The sequence below is a fragment of the Thamnophis elegans genome, chromosome 10, assembly GCF_009769535.1.
Source record: "Thamnophis elegans isolate rThaEle1 chromosome 10, rThaEle1.pri, whole genome shotgun sequence".
Taxonomy (NCBI): domain Eukaryota; kingdom Metazoa; phylum Chordata; class Lepidosauria; order Squamata; family Colubridae; genus Thamnophis; species Thamnophis elegans.
The window spans coordinates 29,238,843-29,262,837 of NC_045550.1; the positions used below are offsets into that span (position 1 = coordinate 29,238,843).

General features: G+C 36.5%; 1 protein-coding gene across 1 annotated transcript; it reads right to left on the bottom strand.

Moving 5' to 3' along the window:
- Positions 1–81: 81 nt before the first annotated feature.
- Positions 82–23,995, bottom strand: PCCB (propionyl-CoA carboxylase subunit beta). The gene is made up of 15 exons (XM_032226010.1): positions 23,779–23,995; positions 20,536–20,655; positions 20,127–20,195; positions 19,778–19,834; positions 18,457–18,570; positions 15,612–15,722; positions 11,819–11,927; positions 11,032–11,152; positions 10,376–10,457; positions 8,600–8,723; positions 7,038–7,145; positions 5,794–5,894; positions 4,532–4,630; positions 4,282–4,375; positions 82–2,613 (listed from the first exon to the last, which is right to left on the bottom strand). The coding sequence occupies exons 1-15, from the start codon at positions 23,959–23,961 to the stop codon at positions 2,492–2,494; spliced, it is 1,614 nt and encodes a 537-aa protein (XP_032081901.1). The 5' UTR covers positions 23,962–23,995; the 3' UTR covers positions 82–2,491.

The window sequence follows — 23,995 nt, forward strand, 5'->3', positions numbered from 1 at the left end:
AAAGTACAAATCAGTGAAAAGTAGAATTTGCTGGGTTTTAGTCCAACATCTTTGGAAATTACCAGTATAGGGAAGAGTGAATAAACAAAGCATAACAGATTTATTTTGAGGTGGTGGTATAATTACATTTTCTATTACTAATACCTTAAGTCTAATTCAGGGAAGAAAAGTAGAATATAAATTGAATAAATAAGTACACAATTTGGGCACAATTAATAAGCAAAAATTAAATAAGCAAAAAATTCAGACTTTCATGACATTTCTGTTGTCTCTGCCAATTATGTAAATCTCTTCCAGCTGATTAAAAGTGGAGCAATTTGTATTAGACTTCAGAAAGGCCTTGTGAGCTCTTACATCACTTTTGTAGCAGTTCTGTCCTATACACTAATAAGATTTAATCTGTGTTCACATGATATACTGAACCATAAATTAACCTATTTTAGCCCGGCATATTATGTGAGCCTTGAAATCTGAGTGAATCATGGTTGATTCAGTAAGTCTTAGTCAAGTACAAAGTTGTTATTTTTTGTCCTGGAATTAAAATTTTGATCTAATTGGAATGACAATTACTACCCGCATCAGCCTGAAATGTTCTGTTCTTTTAATATTGTTTTGGTATCACAGCTATTGATTTTTTTCTAAGATTAGTTCTAAGATTAGTTTAATGCATCTTGAATGAGATACTGGCAGGTGATTTAATTAATTATCCTGTTTTCATCAAAATGTGTGGCAATAGTATTTTTTCATATTCTGGAATACATTTTTCATCTGCATAAAATGCAGACATTTTAACAGACTTGTTGGCTTTGGGATATTGTGTTGTGTTCTCAATTATTTGTGAGAGTTCCTCATTCCATTCTTAACATGATTGTGTTTTAATTGGTCCCTAAATTTCTTTTCTAATTTACAATAGCAGTAAAGACATTGATAAACTGGGCCTTTAAAATGCCAGTTATATACATACTAAGGTGCTTTACATCACATAGAAGCAAAATTGTTGCACATTCACCCCATATGTGGAAATGGTCAGGGGCATTTAAATATTTGCGCACGCCTTGGATTAATTCAGATTTGTTTTTACATTTCTATATGTTAAAAAAACCCTCTCTTTTAGATAGCCATAGTAAATACCCATTTGTATAGCTCTTCTCTAAAATGTTTATAGTTCTAATGCTTAAAGAAAAGTGTTGGAAGCAATTACTGTAATAGCGGGCTTTATCTTTTGTTTGTGCAAAGCACTTTGATCGGTATTATTCTTTTTTTTAAACAGATTTTGTTGCCTTAAGAGATCTTCTGTTCTATCCATTCTTGAACATAATTTTAACATCTTGAGATGGTAGCTTCCATTTGTAAAACTGGGCCATTGGAATCTGATGAGATTGTCACTTGTGTTCCAGCCTTCCTGTTATGCAGCAGCTTTCCTGTCTGAACTGCTTGTTAGTGGTGTTCTTCAGGCTTATGGGGAACTTCGCCCTACCTGTACTTTGCCTGGAGTTGAGAGTAGTTCAGGAGTTCATGGCAACCCAGGCTGGTGACAGCCTGACTCACAAAAAGGTCATACGTTAGCCCTGGTTTTTGTCTCCATACAGTGGTTACATGTTTTGGACTTGGGAGGTGTTGTTATTAGTCTCTGTCACAGACAGATCAAAATCTGTTACTTTGGTGTTTTCTGTGGCTGACCACCATCTATCATGGTATATTTTTGGACTAGCTGAGGAAGTTGGGAGCAAGAGGCATGGGGTCTAGTGTTTCTCTTCCTCCATGTCCCGTTTCCTTTGTTGTTGAGAAGGGAAGTAGAGATTCAGCCCTAGGCTTTTGTTTTGCAGGCTGCCACAAGCTTCAGCTTTTTCCTTGCTCCCATTTAACATACATGTATAATCACTGAGTGAGGTCATCTGCCTGCATTTTTCAAAAAAATTTCAAACCATTTTTTCAAAAGTTTTGCTTTTTGAAAAACTTCTGATGAACATGATAGACCCCTTCAAACTGAACACACATATAATTTCAGAATGACTGTACTGCATAGGAATCTTGAAAAATGTGAAATCAACTATAATGTATTTAATCATGTTTGCGACACACTACATTCAGCAGGGCTAAATGTTTTGCTACCAATTGGAGGTTTATGTCAAGTAGCACCATATATTTTAAAAGCCTGTGATGAATGCAAGATGGGTATTTCTAATTCATATCCTGCTTTTCACAATTCTTTTTTTCAATCGCCCTTGGAATAATTCCTGATATTTTGCTTAAAATATGTTTTATTTCACAATATCCTTATCTGTTAGTGAATTTATGAATGCATGTTCAGCCTTAATCATATCAACTCAAATATAAGCCCTTCTAATGAACTAAAATCTGATAGCACCTCATTTTCAATAGATTTTTTTGCCCATAGAAATATCCTAAAATATCACAGAATTTGAATCAATAAATATAGCAGGAGTGCACCAATTTTCTTCCATCGGTTTTAGGTTAACTTGAAGCAGATTCAGAGTGGCATGTTGGCATGCTTTTTCCAAGGATTAGATTGTCGTTTGCTTGCCAGCACTTCCAAATCACGGCAAATGCGAAGTCGGGTTGTTGAAGGTTGGATGATGTCATCTACAAATCCTGTTAACACATTTCAGAATAGTTTATTTCACTTACTGTTTTAAGTATATATGTCTACAGACTGTTGATCTTAATCTACAGGGATCAATCCTTCATTTTTATGAACTAATAAATATAAAAAATATCTTTATAACTTGGGGGGGAAGAGGCTATTCCTCGATTATTTGGTACTGTTATAAGAATAGATAGGAAAATGGTTTAATGTGCCTGAAATTTTAATTTTTAATTTAAAAAATACTTAATTTTAATTAAATAATATGCAGGCATAAGACTTAACATTTTCTCCCTAAAAGTATAACTGGACAATTACTTCCTGTAACTGGAAGAGTGTTTGTTTAAACTATTCACTTTCTTTTCTCTCCATATCTGAAAGAGCAACACTGCAAATAGCTTTTTCTTTATAATTATATGTACAACTTTTTCAAACCTCTAAGAAGGACTTCATGAATCTCAGTTCAATTTGGGCTGTATTATCTGTTTTACTGACAGATTAGTTTAAGCAGACTCTGGAGTCAGGAACCCTATTCCTTATAAGTGCATAATTGTTATGGTACTTATGATCTATGAACCCATTTACTAAATCAACTTTCTGAATATCCTCTAGTCATATGGGTTTTAGGAATGTCTGTATAAAAGTCCATATGCTGACTAATTTATACATCCAAATATTGAAGCAGCATATAAACCAGACTATTAATTAACACTGTTCTCCCTACAACAGCTTTGAAGGAAGGTGTAAAAATTGCTCATGGGCGAAGATTATTCTTCTGGGGAGGAGTGTCTGTCGAGGGGCCCATGACTGGTCATATTACATTTTTTTGAAAGCATAAGGTTCTACCTTACAACTCCTTGTTAAGTAAGGCAATAATTACCAAGGCAATATTGACTGACTATATTCAGCTGCTATTATCACACAAGTATGATCTGTCTCTATTCACTCTGATTACATTACCAAACTAATGAATAGAATAGAATTCTTTATTGGCCAAGTGTGATTGGACACACAAGGAATTTGTGCATATACTTTCAGTGTACGTAAAAAGACAAGATACATTAGTCAAGAATCATAAGGTACAACACTTAATGATAGTCATAGGGTACAAAAAGGGGAATTCATTTCATATAACACTGAATTCTGGTCTGTCTGTAATAAAGCAAGTAAGCATCAATTAAGACTTCCAATTAGGCAATATCAGGAGTTCATTTGGCACATTCTAGAAAAATGTCTGAATTCAGTAACATTTGGAGATGCCATTATTCTCTCCAGTCAGAACTCAAAAGCAATAGCCACATTATTTCTGCATAATAAGCCTGCCAAGGCAGACGTAGCTAGAGTTCGGCAAAAGTCCAATGGATGTTATAGATACCTAACATCCTGTGACACATGGAATAACTAACAGGTCAATCCCAGAATGAAATATTGCTAGTAGTTAAGTTCCCTGGGATTTCTGCATCTAGATATAATACTCAAAAGGATTATTAAGGAAGGAGAAGCCATCATAAGTCTTCAATAGAGGATTGACAAATGATAAATGCTAAGCTAAGAAAAGGTAGTTGAAAAGCAGCCATTATAAGAATGAGATCTTGTTCACTAAAGAAAAAGATGATAAATAAATTTGAGTGCACAATCAACTTCACATTTTCAGTAAAATTCTTAAAGATTCATACCTCTGATTGCAGCGGGAAATGGATTTGCAAACTTTTCTACATATTCTGCTTCTGCATGTGCCCCTTTTCCTCTAAAAATGATCTGGACAGCTCCCTAAGATAACAAACAATAATATAAAATTACTAAAATTCAGCTTCTTGGAAGTCTTCAGCAGGGACAATTAATTCCCGCATGCAAAGAAGATAAGTTGTCTAAGTGGAAAAGGGAAGAGAGACAATTTGCTGTAAGACTGCAGAAAAACATATCTACCTTAGCGCCCATTACTGCTACCTCTGCCGTTGGCCAAGCATAATTTGCATCTCCTCGTAGATGCTTTGAACTCATGACATCGTAGGCCCCACCATAAGCCTAGAATAAAAAATAGGATAACAATCACAAACTGCCATGATTCAAACCCTTGTTTTAGGCTAGGTACAAATAAATGAACACACAGGCAAATTATATAAGACTATTTTCACTAATATCTATTCAAATATTACTTAAATTAATTTCTCCCATTTACCCCCATTTTATGAAATGCATTCATCTTCCATTCCTCTATTCACAAAAGAAATTTCATATACAAGGTATCTGATACATTTGACATACTGTTAAGTATGAAGCAAGGAAACACTATACAGAATAATACTCAGGACAGTGGCTGCACTAGTAATTAAGTCAATAGTAAAATATTTAGTAAGTTTAAGATTATATAACTAAGATGCTGTTGCATTAAACCCTTGAATTATAACTAGGAAGCAGTAGTTTTTTATCCCAATGCACTATTTGACACAATAGAAATAGAAAGACCACAAAGAACATTTTTATCTAATGTAGATAATATTTTTGAGATAGGTTACATTTTTTTAATAACAGTAGAATATATATACTGTTTCTGTACATGACAGATATGAATAAATGAATTCCGGTTTTACAGTTAAATATATTGGTAGTCTTATTTTGTCTATCTTCTATTCCTTGCAGCATATATCCCAGAGCCAGCTTTTTATTCTTGTTTTTACCATTGTAGCATTAGGATTTAAATGAATGTTTTCAACAACTATCAGACACTTCTCAATTTATTCACCTGTGATCTCTCTTCCTACCACAATAGCTTTTTGTAAAATCTTATTTTTTTTGTCATACTTGCAAAAGTTATCTGTTCATTCGTAAGTTATTATTCCCCATACAGGCCTAGTATACTGTCTTGGAGATGGACCATGATGTCATGTGAAGAAACTGAAGTACCTGTAGATTTTAGAACATGCCGTGTGGGGATGACTATTCCAGATCGTGCCTGAGAGGTCACCTCTATAATGTTCTAATAAAACTCTATTGGCACAACAATAATATATACAAGTAGATAGATAATCAAAGAACAGCCTGCCCTGGTTATGTTAACATAGTCTCACAACAATATAGCAGATAGCAATAAATAAAATGCAACTTTAAATCACATTTTATTAAATGCTTTTAACTTCTGTAACACCCAGCCTTAGTGAGTTGAGCAGTCAACTATATAAATAACCTACCTTCCTTGTGATAACAGTGATTTTTGGCACAGTTGCTTCTGCAAAAGCAAAAAGCAACTTTGCACCATGACGTATAATTCCCCCATATTCCTGAGCAGTCCCTAAAAACAACAGGAGTTGAAGTCACAGCTATTATTAAAGTTACTATAACATAAATAGAATGCATAATTGCATTTCTATACTTTTACATAAGATTAACAGATCTACACTCAAAAGGAAAGTTTTTTGGGCAGCTCTTTTAATCTAGGATTCAACAATGATATGTTTGTTCAATAAATATTGTTATTAAAATTCTGGGATGGATGACCTGCTGCCCTCCTGAATTATTTTTTGCAGCTTTATTATTTCACTCTTACCCTTTTGAATTAGAAAACATGCAAAATTAATTCTAAAATCAGTTAATATGGTAAAATATCCTACCAGAAATTCTTAGAGTTGCTGGTTATAATATAGTTTAGGATTCTGGTGAAGAACTGGATGAGACACACAAAAATAAAAACAATTAGCAAGGCTTTATTAAATAATTCTGGATATTTACATAGAGTTTCTCACTGTACACTGGTGAGGAAGAGAACTCTCCTATCCAGAATTATTTTAAGAGCTTTCTTAATTGTTTTTATTCTGGTCTTTCTTGCCCATTCCTTCTCCAGCATTCAAACTTCCAGTCACTACAGCCAGCAACATTTGACCTTAACAATGAGCATGTCTTTGTTTCACCCACCTTAGCCCTCCATATCCATTGGGGCCTTTTCCTCTGCCAAAATTGATTAAATAAAGGCCCTTGTCACTTAACTCCCCATGACAAAAATACCTATTTCCACTGCCCCATAAAAAGAGATTGAGTCCAGTCTCTTTTCTTCTGCCTTAGTAAAAATATGCCAATAATAAAATGAAAGGTTATATGCAGGTACTCATTCTTTACTAGTTTATAAAGTTAGAACAGAATTCAGCATATATTTTTATTTCATAGAGTACACAGATAATCTTTGACATATAACAAATATTAAATTAATTCTTTCTTTATGGAATAATGAAAAATGGTAGTTCAAAAGAATGAAGAGGCAAATCCTTTTATATTATGAATGTAGAAAATTTCACATTGCTCCAGCAAAGAATCAATAGGCTTCTTATGAATTTTAAAATATGTTTTTATCTCTGCAATTACAAAAAAAGGTAAATCTTTCTTAAATACACGACTCATTCAATTAAATGAATTAGATAACAAGGGATGCAGAATAATTTACCTGGTAAAAATCCAGGCACATCTACAAATGTGATTATAGGAATGTTGAAAGCATCACAGAAGCGAACAAAACGGGCTCCTTTCACAGAAGAATTTATGTCCAAGCAGCCTAATTTTCAAAAAAAGAAGGGAAATATTGTAAAATATCATTTCAGAGTATTTTTTAAATGCCATGTCAGTGATCATAGCAAAAAATTGTTTGCTTGTTTACAAAAATGTTTAAGCAATGAGTTTGGTGAATAGCATACACATTTTTTACCAACAACTATTTGAATAAACAAACTTCTACACACAGCCTGTTAAATTTTAGGTGTATAACATGTAAACAAATATCCTATTTCAGTACCAAACACTAAGTAGTATTGATCTTTGAATCACTGAGTCGCAATGGTGCAGTGGTTAGAATGCAGTGCAGGCTACTTCTGCTGACTGCCGGCTGCCTGCAATTTGGCAGTTCAAATTCATCAGGCTCAAGGTTGACTCAGCCTTCCATCCTTCCAAGGTTGATAAAATGAGGACCCAGGTTGTTGGGCAATATTATGACTCTAAACTGCTTAGAGAGGGCTGTAAAGTACTGTGAAACGGTATATAAGTCTAAGTGCTATTGCTATCTTCTTCAGATATTTTGTCAGCAGCTTTCTGGCTCTAGTTTAGCTTTGTAAGTTTATTCATGTTTTTGTTGGCAGTTTTAGCTATTATTATGCATGTAGGTGAAATGACTAATATAATTGGAGGCTATTCCTATGATTCATTTCCAAATAATTAGGTTTATCAATGTCTGGGTTCTGAACACGCATTCTTTGCTTCCAAAGTTAAACCAATAAAATATATTGGGCAGAAAAAGCAGCTAGCTATTACTATTCATAGTGTATGAATAAAATAATTTGTTAGGAAACTCGAATGTTCTAAATATTTGTACCAAAGTGTCATTATTTTTCTGCTTCAATTATTAATATATTGGTAGTCTTCATTTAGCATCTGCCTTTTTAGAAATTTTCAGAGTTATGACAGTAATGAAAAAGTAACTTTAGGACTATTAGGTCACATTGCCAATCTTCACAAGCAAAGGAAACTGGAGTAAGGTCATAAGCACAATTGCTATTTCACTAAATCACTGAGTTGCCAGTCTCAACTGTAGTCATTAAATCAGGACTGCCTATCATTCAGTATTACATAAATATAAATGTCAAATACCAAGAATATTTAGTAAAGATCATTAAATGAAGCTATAAAACAATTTCTGTATGCTAAACAACCATGTGGAAAATATTGAACCAACCGTGAGCTATGGCAAAAAGAAACTTGGGTAAGGATAGTTTTAAGGATAATTCATGTTAGAAGACAGCTAAAATACAACTAATGGAAGTCTGATGGAAATCAACATTATCTTTTTTTTAAAGACCTGGTTAAAGAAGATCCCATTGTGACTCCTTGCCTATATGAAGAAAGAATAGGGACTGAGCACAATTTCCAACATATTTTGGGAGCAATTTCCCATCCAGCTTGCAGAAATTGGAAGTTTTAACTTCATTTCTTAGAAAAACAGAGCTGCCAGAATCATACCTGAAGCTATTTTAGGCTGGTTACCAACTATTCCAACAGTTCTTCCATTCATTCTGGCAAATCCAACAATCAGGTTTCTGGCATAGGAAGGCATGATTTCAAAGAATTCTCTCTCATCAACAACCTGCATAAATTAGATTCAAATATTCAGCAAAATAATTAAATGTGCTTTTCTTGATTTCAGAAACAATAAAAATAAGATTTTAAAAATATTTTTCAACATACTGTTCTCAGTGTTCCTCTACACATTACTACAAGCAAACATTTATAAAGACCAATCCTTAAATTTCTGAGAGTTATTGCTTTGATAATTATTTCAAAATGTATTTAATCATCTCTATTTTAAAATTCCTGTAATTTTTAAAACACTGAAAAATAGCAGTGGGTTAAAATTACCTTGTTCCTCCATACTAACAGAGTTCTATTTTGAGAGGTATGATATATGATTAAGTGTTCTCAAAACAGTGTCAGCTTTTAGCAAGCACTAATTTGTCTTCAACTAGTCTTAGATTTTCCACTGTCACTATGATTGAGTTCATTCACCTTACTGCTGGTGATCCTTTTTTCCTTTTCTTTCCACTTTCCCCAGTATTATAGACTTCTCAAGAGAGCTAAGTCTTCACATAATGTGTCCAAAATGCAATAATTGATCCTTGTGACTTGCAACCTTGAGAACTCTGGACTGATTTTTCTAGGATCCATTTGTTTGCTTTCTTGACCATTCCATGATATTCTCAGGAGTCTTCTCCAATACCAAATTTCATGAATTTTTGAGAGAGTATTCAAGGAATAAAAGTGAGCTTTAGCAAATCTGAATAGGAAGCAGAGGAAAAAATGGGGGAATTGCAGAATTGTTAAATTTAAATTTTGTGGTGATCATTACGCTTCCATTTTTTTACACCGAGTAATGCTTTAAATATATAGTGAAATTACTCAGCTAGAAATATGTATAGCCCTCATTTATTTATTTGGGGCTATATATGCTAATATATTCCAAAATGGACACAATTAAATTCTTTATTTTACAGCCAGGATTATTGCAAGAAAGAATGGACACTGAATTATTATCTTAGAAGGTACAGATGATACCTAGAACCCCAACTAGGTCATCAGGCCTTGGGAGTCTCAGGGAACTGGAGACATTCATACATGGCTCCATTGTAGTAGATATTTACTATCTGTGTAGTTTGTATATTTCAGATTTTAATAGTTTTAATTTTAATGATGATTTTTAAAATATTTTATAATGATTTATATATTTATTGGTTTTTACATATGAGAAATAAATGGAGAAATAATCTCCAATTATGGTAGGTAATGCTATATCAGGAATTTCCTTTGCAGCAACAGAGACCTGAAAGAAACATGAGCTTACAAATGGAACTGTCTCAATTATCGTAGAGTTTGACATCCTTTGATTTTGGAAAGTAGCCCTATGTATTTCTATAGGAACATCCAAAATTGAAGAATAAGAGACAGTACAGGTGGGGCTGACAAGATTTAAGAGATTTAACATGAATTATTCCATTCAACTCATGAGAAAGGAAGACACAAAGTTTTAGATGATACAAGGTGAACGTGGTTCAGTTGTGCCAATATGCACTTTAATATAGTCTTTGCTATATATTATACATGCAGTAAAATCAAGACAGAAGCATAGTTTATTTATATCACACAGTATCAACTATAATTTATACTACCAGTTCATTTGAAAAGGCAAAAAAGCGCCATATCCCTTTTCCACACTACTGTCACATTATGGTGCACAAATCTTACCGCATGTACAATATCCAACATGTCATAAGCTTTGGTCGATTCCATTGGGACAATTGTATCCAACTCATGTACCAAGCGGTTACTTTAAAGAAATGGAATGAAAAGCAGGACATTTACAATATACCATGAGAAAAAAGTATTCCTGTAATTCATAAGTATAATCAAGAATAATTTCAATAAATTTAATAATTGATTCAGACTATTGAGAGGATGAAGTAATTATTCATCTATCATTGTACAAAACTGAATGTGAACTATTAAATTAGTACATATTCAACCTCCCAATATTACTGAGAATCTGGATATTTATATTTCTAACCATTATCTAACAATAACTCTCCAACAAAATGAACTAAAAAAACAATTATCAACAAAAGCCTAGAATTAAGAGGGAAAAATAAAATAGTTAGGCACATCATATCAGCAACAATATGATAAGCACACTGTTCTATTGCTATAAAAATAAGAATTTGAGTTTCTACTTTTAGCTTTATGGCCATCATCCCTTTGGAACAGTTCCTACAGGATCTGGGAGTTACCTATCCCATCACTTAGATAATGGAGCTGCCTAAGAATGTCTTTCTCAAAATGAATAAAGAAACAACACTTCTCTGAGTGTCAGAATATTTTTATTTATGCAAAATGTACTTTCTTACCTAGGGTCATGGCATTCTCTGATAGGAGCTGGCTCCTTGTTACTAAGTGGTAGGAAATTAAAAAATTCCCTAAGGTTGAGCAAAGCGTCTATATCATTTTCAAAAGCACAATGTGCAACCCCTGTAACAAAAAGAACAAAATTCAAATTCAAAAAATCAATTACAATACTATTTTAAAAATACCTGCAATGACCAAAGAGCAATGTGCAACCAAAATTAATCTAAAACATAAAACACAATTTCTCTTGACAAATTTTGAAAGCAAATTACTTCAAAGGTTCTTGAACTGCTCCAAAAATGTTTTGAATACGTTTTCTAGAATTCCAACCAAATGACATTTGCCAGAACCTAGCGGGCAAGAGTTGGATGTTATAGCATGAATTGCATGATAAATGGATATTATTGTCTAATAAAAGGATATATTCAGGAATATTCTAAATGCCTCAAATGGGATTCTCCAACACAGATAACAATTTTAAATAATATTTATCATTACTGAAAGTAAAAGATGCCACTCAGTGGTATGAAATAAATAGCTAAAAAATTACAAATGCCATGATATAGAGAAAAAAGTGTACTTCCCTTCCATATAAGGCTGCAATTCATGAATATATAATCAAATCAAAATTCATACAGTGGCCCAAATTAAAAAAATAAGCAAACATTCTGAAGAATCTTCACTTAATCTTAGTTTATCCTGAATAAATTTATTTTTCCAGAACTCATTAATTTATACTGTCATAACATCACATAATTAGCAATGGTAAATAAATTAGCCAGTTCTGACCTGATACTGCAGTATGTGTCTTTGCACCCCCAAGTTGTTCCTGAGTTACATCTTCATTGGTAACTGATTTGACTACATCAGGACCAGTTATAAATAGATAGGATGTATCCTAGAAAAAACAAATGGAAAAGAATGAGGTGCAAAATCCAATGTTCCAAGTATCCTACAAAAAAGGAAAACAATGGAAAAATTAATATGTATTCAAATAACACATGTTTACATAACTCTAATTTTTAACAAATATTTCTCAAAATATTTGAAAACTACAAAAAAAATATAAAACAAATTTTAGGTAAGATGTTATTTCTGAATGCTTCCTATTTGAACATCCTTTCTATAAGTTCTAATCAACAGCAATTTATAGCTCCAAGCAAATGCATCATAGCACTAAAATGAAACATTGCAATATGTTTATAAAATGATACTGGAAAGAAAAATAGGATTTAAAATGTTAAACATTATGTTCAACAAATGTTAAAATGTTAATGTGATATTGCTAAAGTCCATGAAGCAGTCTAGCCTTATCATTCCCGAGGTTCTGCCAGAAAGAATCTGTTACAGAATCTGCTAAATTCAAAAAGAATTTTTTAAAAAAGATTTCTGGCTTCAACAAAAGGTTTCTTTTAAACTTTGATTCTATGTGTAGATCAAAATGTGGATCAGTCATCAGTAACTTAAGTTTAAACAAGCTTGGAATTAACACGTATCTATCATCTGACAAAAATTTAAAAAAGAAAATTAAAAATTAAAATTAAAAAATAATAAATTAAGAAGAAAATAAAAAAAATCAAAGGGCAGAGTCAATGGACCACTAGGTCTTTTTCTCATTTTTTATGTTTCTAAAATATAGGAGGGCAAGCGGTAACACAGTTTGGAAATGTTGAGCTTCAAAGTATTTTTTTTAGATTTTTTTTTCTTCTCCCACTATTTTTACTTCATAAGCAACTCAAGGTGACAATCATTCATAATACTCTTTCCTTTGCTATTTTCCCTTAACAGCCCTGTTTCCATGGTTGTTAAAGGAAAATAGGAGAAGGAAGATTATGTGGTTTAGGCTGAGAGTAAGTGACTCAAATATTTGGCCATAGAGGTGGGCTGCTGCTGATTCGGCCTGGAGCGACTGAATCGGTAGTAGCGGTGGCGAGAGGCTCTGCCCATCCGCCTGGACGCTTCTGCACATGCACAGAAGCGTCACGCTCACATGCTCGCGAGTGCGCCTGAACCAGTATTAAAAAGATTAGCAACCCACTTCTGTTTGGCCACCTAATGAGAAGGAAGGACTCACTGGAGAAGAGCCTAATGCTGGGAAAGACTGAGGGCAAAAGAAGAAGGGGATGACAGAGAATGAGGTAGTTGGATGGAGTCACTGAAACAGTTGGTGTGAGCCTAAATGGACTCGGGGACAGGAAGGCCTGGGGTCATGATGGGTCAGACACAACTTCACAATTAACAACAACAAACAACAACACTGTTTAAGATGGGACTAAAACTCATAGTATCCTGTTACTAATTTTCCTTGATTTTAAAATGTAAAAAGCCAATCTTGTTTGATTTGATTTGATTTTTGATTTGATTTTATTAGTATTTGTAGGCCGCCCTTTTCCCTGAGGGGACTCAGGGCGGCTCACATAAAATCGGGGAAGGGGAATACAGACGTTAAGATAGAGACATATAATAAAATAGTAAACAACATACATTCATCATTCGGGAGGGGTAACTATCCTTGTCCCCAGGCCTGACGGGCGAGCCAGTTCTTAAGGGCTGTGCGGAAGGCCTGGACGGTGGAGAGGGTGCGAATCTCTACGGGGAGCTCGTTCCAAAGGGTCGGGGCTACTACTGAGAAGGCCCTCCTCCTTGTAATTGCCAGCCGACATTGGCTGGCCGATGGAATGCGGAGGAGGCCTAATCTATGTGATCTTATTGGTCGCAGGGATGTAATTGGCAGAAGGCGGTCTCTCAAGTATCCAGATCCACTGCCATGTAGGGCTTTATGGGTGACTAATAGCACCTTGAAGCGCACCCGGAGATCAACAGGTAGCCAGCGCAGCTCGCGGAGGATAGGTGTTATGCGGGTGAACCGAGGTGCACCCACAATCACTCGCGTGGCCGCGTTCTGTACTAGCTGAAGTCGCCGGATGCTCTTCAAGGGCAGCCCCATGTAGAGCACATTGCAGTATTCCAGCCTAGAGGTCACAAGGGCCCGGGTGACTGTTGTGAGAGCCTCCCGATTCAGGTAGGGTCGCAACTGGCGCACCAGGCGAACCTGGGCGAATGCCCCCCTGGTCACAGCCATTAAATGGTGGTCAAACGATAGCTGTGGATCCAGGAGGACTCCCAAGTTGCGAACCCTCTCTGAGGGGTATAAAATTTGACCCCCCAGCCTGAGAGATGGAATATTGGTCGAATTTTTGGGAGGGAAACACAACAGCCACTCGGTCTTTTCTGGGTTGAGCACAAGCTTGTTAACCCTCATCCAGTCCATAACAGCTTCAAGGCCTCGGTTCATCACGTCTGCCGCTTCATTGAGTTGGCACGGGGCGGACAGATACAATTGAGTATCGTCCGCATATTGATGGTATCTAATCCCGTGCCTGCGAATGATCTCTCCCAGCGGTTTCATGTAGATGTTGAATAGTAGGGGGGATAAGACCGAGCCCTGAGGCACCCCATAAGTTAGGGGCCTAGGGGACGATCTCTGCCCCCCCACTAACACCGACTGCGACCTGTCCGAGAGGTAGGAGGAGAACCACCGCAACACGGTGCCTCCCACTCCCACCTCCCGCAGTCGTCGCAGAAGGATACCATGGTCGATGGTATCGAAAGCCGCTGAGAGGTCAAGGAGGACCAGGATGGAGGAATGTCCTCCATCTCTGGCTCTCCAGAGATCATCGATCAATGCGACCAAAGCGGTTTCTGTGCTGTAACCGGGTCTGAAGCCTGACTGGAAGGGGTCTAGATAGTTTGCTTCCTCCAAGGACCGCTGGAGCTGGAAGGCCACCACCTTCTCAACAACCTTCCCCAGGAAGGGGAGGTTGGAAACTGGACGATAGTTATTAAGGATAGCTGGATCCAAAGATGGTTTCTTCAGGAGGGGTCTCACCACCGCTGCTTTCAGTGCAGCGGGGAAGTTCCCCTCCCGAAGCGAGGCGGTCACAACCGCCTGGATCCAGCCTCGTGTCACCTCACTGCAGTTAGTAACCAGCCATGAGGGACACGGATCCAGTACACAGGTGGAGGTACTTACAGCCCTCATGGCCTTGTCCACATCCCCAGGGGTAACGTCCTGAAACTCAACCCAGAGCTGTTCTGGTTGATCCTCCTGTGCCTCGGCTGGAACTGCGGGGGTGGAGTCCAAGTCCGACCGAAACCGAGCAATTTTGTCCGCTAAGAATTGGGCATAATCTTCAGCTCTGCCCTGCAAGGGTTCCCCCGCTTCCCTTTTATTCAATAGGGAGCGGGTTATCCTAAACAGGGCGGCTGGGCGAGACTCAGCGGACGCAACCAAGGTGGCTATGTGAGATCTTTTTGCAGCCCTAAGTGCCCTGGTGTATTCCTTGGTGCAGGTGGTTACCATTGCTCGGTTCGATTCGGACTTATCGGACCTCCAACGGTGTTTCATTTTATAGTTCTCCTATTCATTCATATTCAGCATATTTGCCTAGAAGTCTCCATCAGCTAACTTAAACAGCAGAATCCTGATTATATGTTAAGAATCAAGCTACAATATGTTTGCTGAAGTTCACGGCTTAATGTTTTAGAATACAACTAATGGCAATTAACATTGCATCCTTACCTTTACCATAAATGTGAAATCTGTTAAAGCAGGAGAGTAGACAGCGCCTCCTGCACAAGGACCCATAATAAGAGAAATCTGTGGCACTACTCCAGAACATAAAACATTTCTCTGTAAAAGAAAAGAAATAATCTTTTATATCTTTATGTTACAAAGCGTCAACCATTTTTATATTAGCCAATCACCTTTCTAAAATTAATATTGCAGAAAATCATATTAGTAGATTTTAACAATATTACAATGTATACAATATCTACAAAGTGGAGATAAGAGTGAATATAAAGGAAGATGAATTCTATAGGAAGAAAATAAACCAGATCTATCTGGACTTTTGATTCAATCACTAAGCATGATCATAAATTCTCATCCCCTATTTTAAGAATCCACTCTTATGAGCCAAGCTTCAACATATTCTGACTGCTTCATGCATAACAGATGCTACATCTGACAGCTGCTATAGACAGATGCAATTGAAAAGACTTGTAGCTTTTCTTCCCCTTTGCCTCCTGACAGTTTTCCCAGCAAGAAGAAGAATGCATCTGTCACTGATATTTGATTCAGTCATTCATTCATACTTTTTTCTGGCCTAGCTTATATGTGTAGCCATTTCCTTCTTGCTGGGCACTTAATTATAAGGAGAAGAATACAAATAAAAGGAAACAGTAAAAATGCATTAAGTATCAATCCATATTCGCCAAATAGTGACCAAAGAACTAAAACAAAAAAAGTTTATGAATATTGTACATCAGACAGACTGCAACAAAGGGGAAATTAGAAACTGAATGTTTTCCTGTGTTTAGTTTTTCTTTGCTCTACTTTTTTTGTATTTTTAATAAAACAGTGAAGAATAACAAAATAACAAGAGTTGACTTTGGCACTCAACCCAGAGATTCAAAAATACTTCTTGTAAAAATAATTTAATGTACCCTGCATTATGGTTAATTTTCCATCAACAATATATTGAGCACTGATTATATAATTTCAATAATTTTTTTGTCTATTTGATACTGCATTTCTATATTCTTTCCTTTTTTGTTTCCTTTTTGTCTTTTAAAAATGTAAAAGAAAAAATAAACGTAAATATATTCTCACATATAAATAAAATATTGATGAAGGGGGAGGGATTTTTAACAATATTATCAAAAACAACTGAGTGAGACAATATCACCAAGAATACTTTATAACTTTCTCTTTCTCAAAACTAGATGAATGTTTAAGTAATGTACCGTATTTATCGGCGTATAACACGCAGTTTTAAAACTAAAATTGCAAGCTTAAACCCTGCCTGCGTGTTATACGCCGATACTCCGGGTGGCAGAAGCCCGGGACCCAGTCAAATTCGCTGCGCAAGGTGAAACGGCCGGCAGCAGCCCTGCTCTCCTGCTGCGGCTTCTGTTTCAATAGGGAAGAAAACTTCCTTTCGCTTCCCGGGCTTCTGCCGCCCGGCAGAAGCCCCGGGACCCAGTCAAATTCGGGAAGCGAAAGGAAGTTTTCTTCCCTACTGAAACAGAAGCCGCAGCAGGAGAGCGAGGCCAGCGTCCGTTTCAGTCGCTTCCCTTCTCCGTCTTGATTGCTGGAAGCAGTAACAAACGGCGCGTCCGCTCCGCATCGCCCTGACAACCACCCCAGCCGGCGGCTGCCAGGCCTCGCTGGAGTCAATTGCAAAGCTGCGTTCAGCGCTTTGAGGACCTGAGGCATCTTGGGAAATGTAGTTCCCTATCAGAAAGAATGGAGTAGCTGCGAATTTGTAACAACATAATATAACTTGGTGCTTCGCAGGTTACGAAAATCTCGTTTGATTTGCACACTGTTTTTTAAAAGTTAGATAAAGAAATTATGCTGTGAAAGCGACTAGATAGCCCCCCTCCCCTTCCTGTGTGTGAGAAAGGGAAGGAGAGGAAGGAAGGAGGGAGGGGGGAGGAAAAGAAGAAGGGAGGGGGGGAGAAGATGGAAGGAGAAAAGATGGATGGAAGGAGAAAGAATGGAAGGAGAAGGAGGAAGATGGAAGAAGAAAGGAAGAAAAAGAAGAAGGGAGGGAGAAGGAAGGAGGTAGGAAGAAAAGGGGAAGAGAGGGAAAGAGCAGAAAGACAAAGAGGATGAAGTTGATAGGCAAGAGGAAGGGGGAAGCAACCCAAAAAAGAGGGAGAGAGTGAAGATGAGGAAGAGGTTTTTGGTTTTCCAAAAAGCAGTGATTCTGATTAAGTTTTTTTGCTCAAAGAGGTGTTTTTTCATTTCATATTTGCCTTTTAAGAGGAGTTAATGTTATAATTCATGTTCTAATGTTATAAATTTTAATCCAACATTAAGTTCCGAGCTTCCAAGTCATTTATTTTTAATGAAAAAAAATTTTACTCAAATTTTTGTGTTAAAATGGGGGGTGCGTGTTATACGCCGGTGCGTGTTATACGCCGATAAATACGGTATTTATTTCAGGAGACTGCTTTTGTCACTTCTAACAATGCCACTTGAAACTTTGTAACATAAAGATAGGCAACTTGATGCCTGCAGATGTTTTGAACCACCATAAAGTGCCAAGTGCTATAGGCAACAGTAAATTGTTATGGGAGTTGTAGCACAAAACATTTGGAGGACATTAAGCTGCTTACCTCTCCCTAATAGTAAATCACAAAGAGAAAGAAGATATACATCTTGTCCCTGGATCATGACATCAACCCCTCCTCTTTGCATAAAACCTGAAAACAGCAGAAAAGGAAAGTGAATCAATGATGCTTCCTTTAAGTGCTTTATTCTGAATATTTGAAGTGGTTACTAAACTATAAGGTGAAAATACTATACATATAGTGGTTTGTTGGGTCATCACATATTTAATTGAAAGATTTCTCACTAGAAAAATGTCAGCATAACCAGCCAAGGATTCCACTCCTTCTTGAATACGGGCCCCTCCTGAATCATTCAGCCCAATAACAGGAGCACCAACCATAACAGCCTGATCCATAATCTGGGGAAACAGAAGCACATGAGTACATCACTACAGACAATGTAGATAAATCATCCACATGGCTTATCCAATTAGACAGACAATCTTTGTGTAAAATAACCTTTTGTTTATAATCAGAATCTAAGTTGAGACTTTTCTATTAACTACTGATTTGTTCATCTTTCATGAGAATTGGTAACATGAGCATTATTACTTTATCTCCCAGCTCTAGGAATGCAAGGCAATATACACAGAACTCTATCTCAGATTATCCTCACAGGAAAATAGGCTGCACTGAGACATAGTTACTTACTTTGCTCAAAGTCATTCAGTGAATTTCATGGTTGAATATGAACTTGTCCTAAATTACTAAATGTGCTACAGCATTTATGTTGCCAAGAATATTATGTAGATTCAAGCTTGAGTCAAAAGACATTCATAATTTTTAAATATTCAGTTAGCTTTTGACATGTAATACATATATTTCTACATATCTGAATACTTACTAGGTATTGGGAGTTCTATAATATAAGCAATCAAGACAGTTATAATCAATATGTATTAACTAATATTAGAAATAAACATATATCTATGATTCATTATTACAGGAATTTTTTTCTTCAATATTGCTCTCTGCAGTTTATAAGAAAAAATAATTTTGATATCATGGTTTAATCTAGCACATCTGCATTGCGCAACCCCACCACAACAAAAACTGCAAAAAAATGTGTTTTCACAGTAATTTTTACAAATTTAAGCACTTATTTTACCAGGGATGGGACTGAAATAACTCTAGAGATGATTTCCCCATGTAAAAACCTAACTGCTAAATTTGAATGAAACTCAAAAAATGGGTTATATCAACCCAATTAATTCAAGTGTTATTTTTGCATTGTGTTTTAATGTTATATTTTACTAAGCTATTAATAAGCACTACATAGTATAATGAAATAAAAGATCACAGGATCACAACCATACATAAATTAAAATGATATTTTCAAACCTTTAAAAAAACCAAAAGGTCTTTGATCCGTCTCTCCCACCCAATAAAAGAGCTATTCAGCAAACATCCCATAAGGGAAATGCCCACAGTTTTAACAGCTTAATTACTGTAATCTGCAAAGGATGACCAAAAATAATTATATAATATTAGAATGCTTATATATTTAAACCATATAGAAACTGACTGAGATCTTTGACAGGCCACCTGCACTGCCTATAAACTTACCTTGCAGATCTTTTGAGCATGTGCTCCAGATAAACTTCCCCCAAACACAGTAAAGTCCTAAAAATTAAGATCAAAGTAAAATGTTTTAAAATACAAATATCAAAATAGCCTACATGTAAATATGTTTAGACAGAAGAAACTTGCTAATTCCATTAGACAGAGCTAGATCAAACCCTAAATAGTATGAAATTGTAACATTATTCTTTCTTACAGCATTCTGAATAAGATGTGGGAGCAAAAGCAGTACATTTGGTGCAAAAGCAATACTTTTGCTCACAAATGTATTTTGTGAAAAATCACAAAAACAACACTTCAATATATTCATAATTCAGAAATCAAACAATAATACCTGACTGAAGACGTAAGTCAGTCTGCCATTTATTCTACCCTGGCCAGTAACCACACTGTCCCCAGGATACTGCAAAACAAAACGAAGTATAATTCATAAACTGACATAACTTATGTAAACCAAAGTAAGCAACTGTATAATATATATACTACACCTTGATGCTTTAACAGTTCTATTTTATTATGAACCCAGCAAATTATGAAATGAGTAAAACAGAATGCTTAGTGGTGGGGAAAATTATTCTTCTAAATATCTCTCATTAAATCTATGAAATACCTAGAGAATTATTTCAAATGCATAGAGAAAAGATAGCTCCATTTGCAAAGAGATCAGAATCAGAGCACTAAATCAGCAATTGTTTCCCACTCACAAGGAATTTAAAGAAACAAGCAAACAAACTATTCAATACCTTGTTTTTCTCAGACTCCATCCCAAAATCTGCACATCTGTGTTCCACAAACATGTCATATTCTACAAAACTGTCAGGGTCCAATAACAATAACACACGTTCTCTGGCTGTCAACTTTCCCTAAAAAATAAGAAAAAACATTAAACAGCCTTGTTCTTAACATAACAGCGTATTTTATATAAATGTTTTCCACATTGAAACTCAAAGCTAAGCATAGTAACACATATGCACTCAACAGTGACCCTCAATTTATGGTCTCATTCAATTTGTTCTATAAAAAACATGATAGAACTTTTCTCACACGATGCAATAGAATGGTTAAGTACAAAAAGCCAGCCAAAATAAGAAATCTCACTAATTTTAAGAGCTGTAAAGCATTATGAAGCCGTATATAAGTCTAAGTGCTATTGCTATATCACATAATGCATTATGTGACAGACTAAATCTAAGGAATATAGAAAGAATGTGTGCAAAGTATTTTAATCTGTCCTTGTGCTGATTCATTCATGACATACTAGACACATGGCAAATTATTGGCTGCTCTTCACAACTCATATAGTTTCTTTAAGTATGTTGGAAGAAAATAAAATAGATGGTTCAAAGTTGAAATTAATACAAAGACTACACCTTCACATCTTCACATCCTCTTGCAAGCTCCATGTTACAATGGATGGTAGCACCTAACCAACTCTGACTGATCTTGAAAATCCAAATAGGGTTAGATTGGGATGGCAATCCATCAAGAAATCCCAGAGTTAAAGGCCTGACTTAAAAAGTTTAAAGAAACATCACAGAAGGTGGAATATAAAGCCAGTTTGTTATTGCCAAGATATAACATTGATGTGTCTATGAAGTCTCTTAAAGTTAATAGTAATTCAAAGAAGAATTCACTTAATCTTTCTGAACAATTAAAAAAAACCAAAGATCCAGCACAGTAGAGGTGTTGTACCAGGAACAGCAATTATTGGCAACATCCTAGACTCCTTTGCCATATCTTAAAGATAGTCACTTCCTTCCCCTCTCCCTTTTTTTCTCATGTAAGAACATTTTTTACAAAATCAATATTTTAAAGGACATTTTTTTAAAATCAATATTTGGCCTCATCAGCACTGAAACACTGGACAGAGTGCTAATTTGCACAACCAAGTTGCCCCACTCATTATTTCTCAAAGCCGGAAATGCATTGTGTCATTCTCTAATCATCCCAAATCCACTAAAAAGGCAATTTCCATTGTCTTTTCCTGGTACACAGAGTTTGTATCTCCCCAAGATTGCTGTGCATTTCATACATTGCACTTCATTTTACTGTAGGCAAGCACTTCCACTCTAACTGGCTGGCTACTGAATGCTATTAGCAGGAATGACTCCTCCCCTCCAATCACTGGTCAGTGCCTTTCACTGCAATTTTTCACAGGTTGCTGTGCCCTTCTCAAGAGACCTTGACTAGTAACATGATTTCTTTTGCTTCATGTAATAGGTGGTTAAAGTGAACCTTTCAAGTTTTCCCCCACTCATTTCTCCCCTTCATCTTTGCTCCCAGTTGTGTTTTGTTATTTTCATTCCCACCGGTTAATTATTGGTAGGAAAAAAAACCAAAGTCTGTCAGAATAAAAGACCAGATTTATTTATTACATGTTTAGTGATGGAACAGCGAAATCAAGGTTTTTTTTTATTTTAACCAGGTGAAACTAACACAAATTTTGCTTGTTTTCTTTCTAGTTAAAATGACAACAGTAAAATTATTGGGTTGTATTTTTTAAATTTGCCTACCTATGGATGCATCAGACAGAAAGATGTGAATCAAAAGGAAATAAATAAAAATAAATAAAGCAAATAAAAAGGGCCCATACAAAATGTCAGTAAATGAGTACCACATTTCCTCAAAGAACCTCCTGCACAAAGAAAAGTAATTGGTTTGTGCTCTTCCAGGACAGATGACAAAAGTAAAGAAGCAGGATATCTATTGATCTGGAGACATAGTAAGGCTAGCTCAGACAGAAAGTTAGTGTTATTATGATCAAAGAAGAGGAAGAAGTTAATGTTTAGAAAGGCATTTATTTAGCCAACTTCATTTGCAGTAAGTTTACATAAAAGGAATCGCAGGGGCCAGTATGAAAAATCCTAGAGCTTCTGTCTTCTGCATCCCTCACAGGAGAAGAGGGAGGAAAAGAGATGACAAATTAAGTAAAATAATCTTGTGCACTAAGAGCAGTAACATACTTTGCCTTACTCAGGTACTTCTCATTCACCTTCATAAGAGAGGACACCAAGAGTTGAGGAAACAGGAAGGACCTAAAGGTGTTTATGTAGTTTGGGGTAAATCATAGTTAAGTGTTACATGCATCCATTCTATCTCAAGGAATGATCTGCCAGACACATCTGATCACAATAGCCAGTCTGTGATCAGCACCTGCTAGTCAAAACGTTTTTTTCTTCAATCAACAAGATTTTGCTTGGCTAAAATGATTAAATAATCTGATGTGTTTTACATGAAAAACTGTTAAAAGGCAATAATGTTAGCAGCCATTACAATATTTAATTAATTTAATTTAATTTTTATTGCATTTCCAACATTATGTATCTCCAGTTCCAAAGTAAACTGGAAGCATAATAAAGGGGTATTCAGAAGATTCTGCAAGGAAGCCCATCATACTTAATGACTCTCTAGCCTTACCAAGCAAGCTATCGGTTGTAGGAGTTGCATTCATTCTGAGAAAGGAAAAATGAAGTCTGGTGGATCACTGAATTCATTCAATTAAGACTGAATAATTGTAAAATACAAACAACTTCAATAACTGCTAGATTTAGAAATCGGAATTTTGTAAACACAGCAGATGGGAAGGTGGCTTCTTTGGACCTTTTCCTGACCTCCCCTACACTAGCTCCACAAACTGCTAACTGCAGCGAAGGAATAGACGGGGGCGATCTGCTTTCTCGCACCCCTAGTTTTCATTAAATAGAAAAAAATCAAGAGACGACCCTTGACACGGCGGGGGAGAACTCCGCGGCTGCGGCGGTCGAAGATGTCGGATTCTTTTCGATCTCAGCTGGATGGCAGGAGGAATTGCCTGGGGGGGCTATGGGTCATAATTTTGCAATGCCCCCCCAAGTGACCTTCTCTTAGCCCTGGCCAGACGTTGCCTCGGAAATCGCTGGCACGGTACACCAGGGAGCCGCCAGCGGCCACTGGCCACGCAAGGGCTTCGCTCGCCTGCAACGAGAGGAAGGGAGGCGCCGGCTCACCCGCTTGTGCTGCGCGTCTATGCGAGCTTGGCCGCCTCCGAGCAACGCAGCGCGACGCTTCTCTTCGATTCGCTCGGGCACGGTGACGGCCCGGGTCCGGGGGTCGCTGCAGCTAAACGAGCGGCAACCTCTCCGCAGAACTCTCGAAAGAAGGAAGGCAGGAACCACCCGCAAAGCAGCCATGACTGAGCGGACTGGGAAGACGCATGCGCTCTTT

Excerpts from the sequence above, each read along its gene's own strand:
- PCCB (XM_032226010.1), bottom strand. The coding sequence starts at position 23,961 with ATGGCTGCTTTGCGGGTGGTTCCTGCCTTCCTTCTTTCGAGAGTTCTG. Across the intron at positions 18,571-19,777 it reads ATGCTCAAAAGATCTGCAAG|ATTATGGATCAGGCTGTTAT; the intron begins GTAAGTTTATAG and ends CTGTTTCCCCAG. Across the intron at positions 2,614-4,281 it reads ATTTCCCGCTGCAATCAGAG|GATTTGTAGATGACATCATC; the intron begins GTATGAATCTTT and ends ATGTGTTAACAG.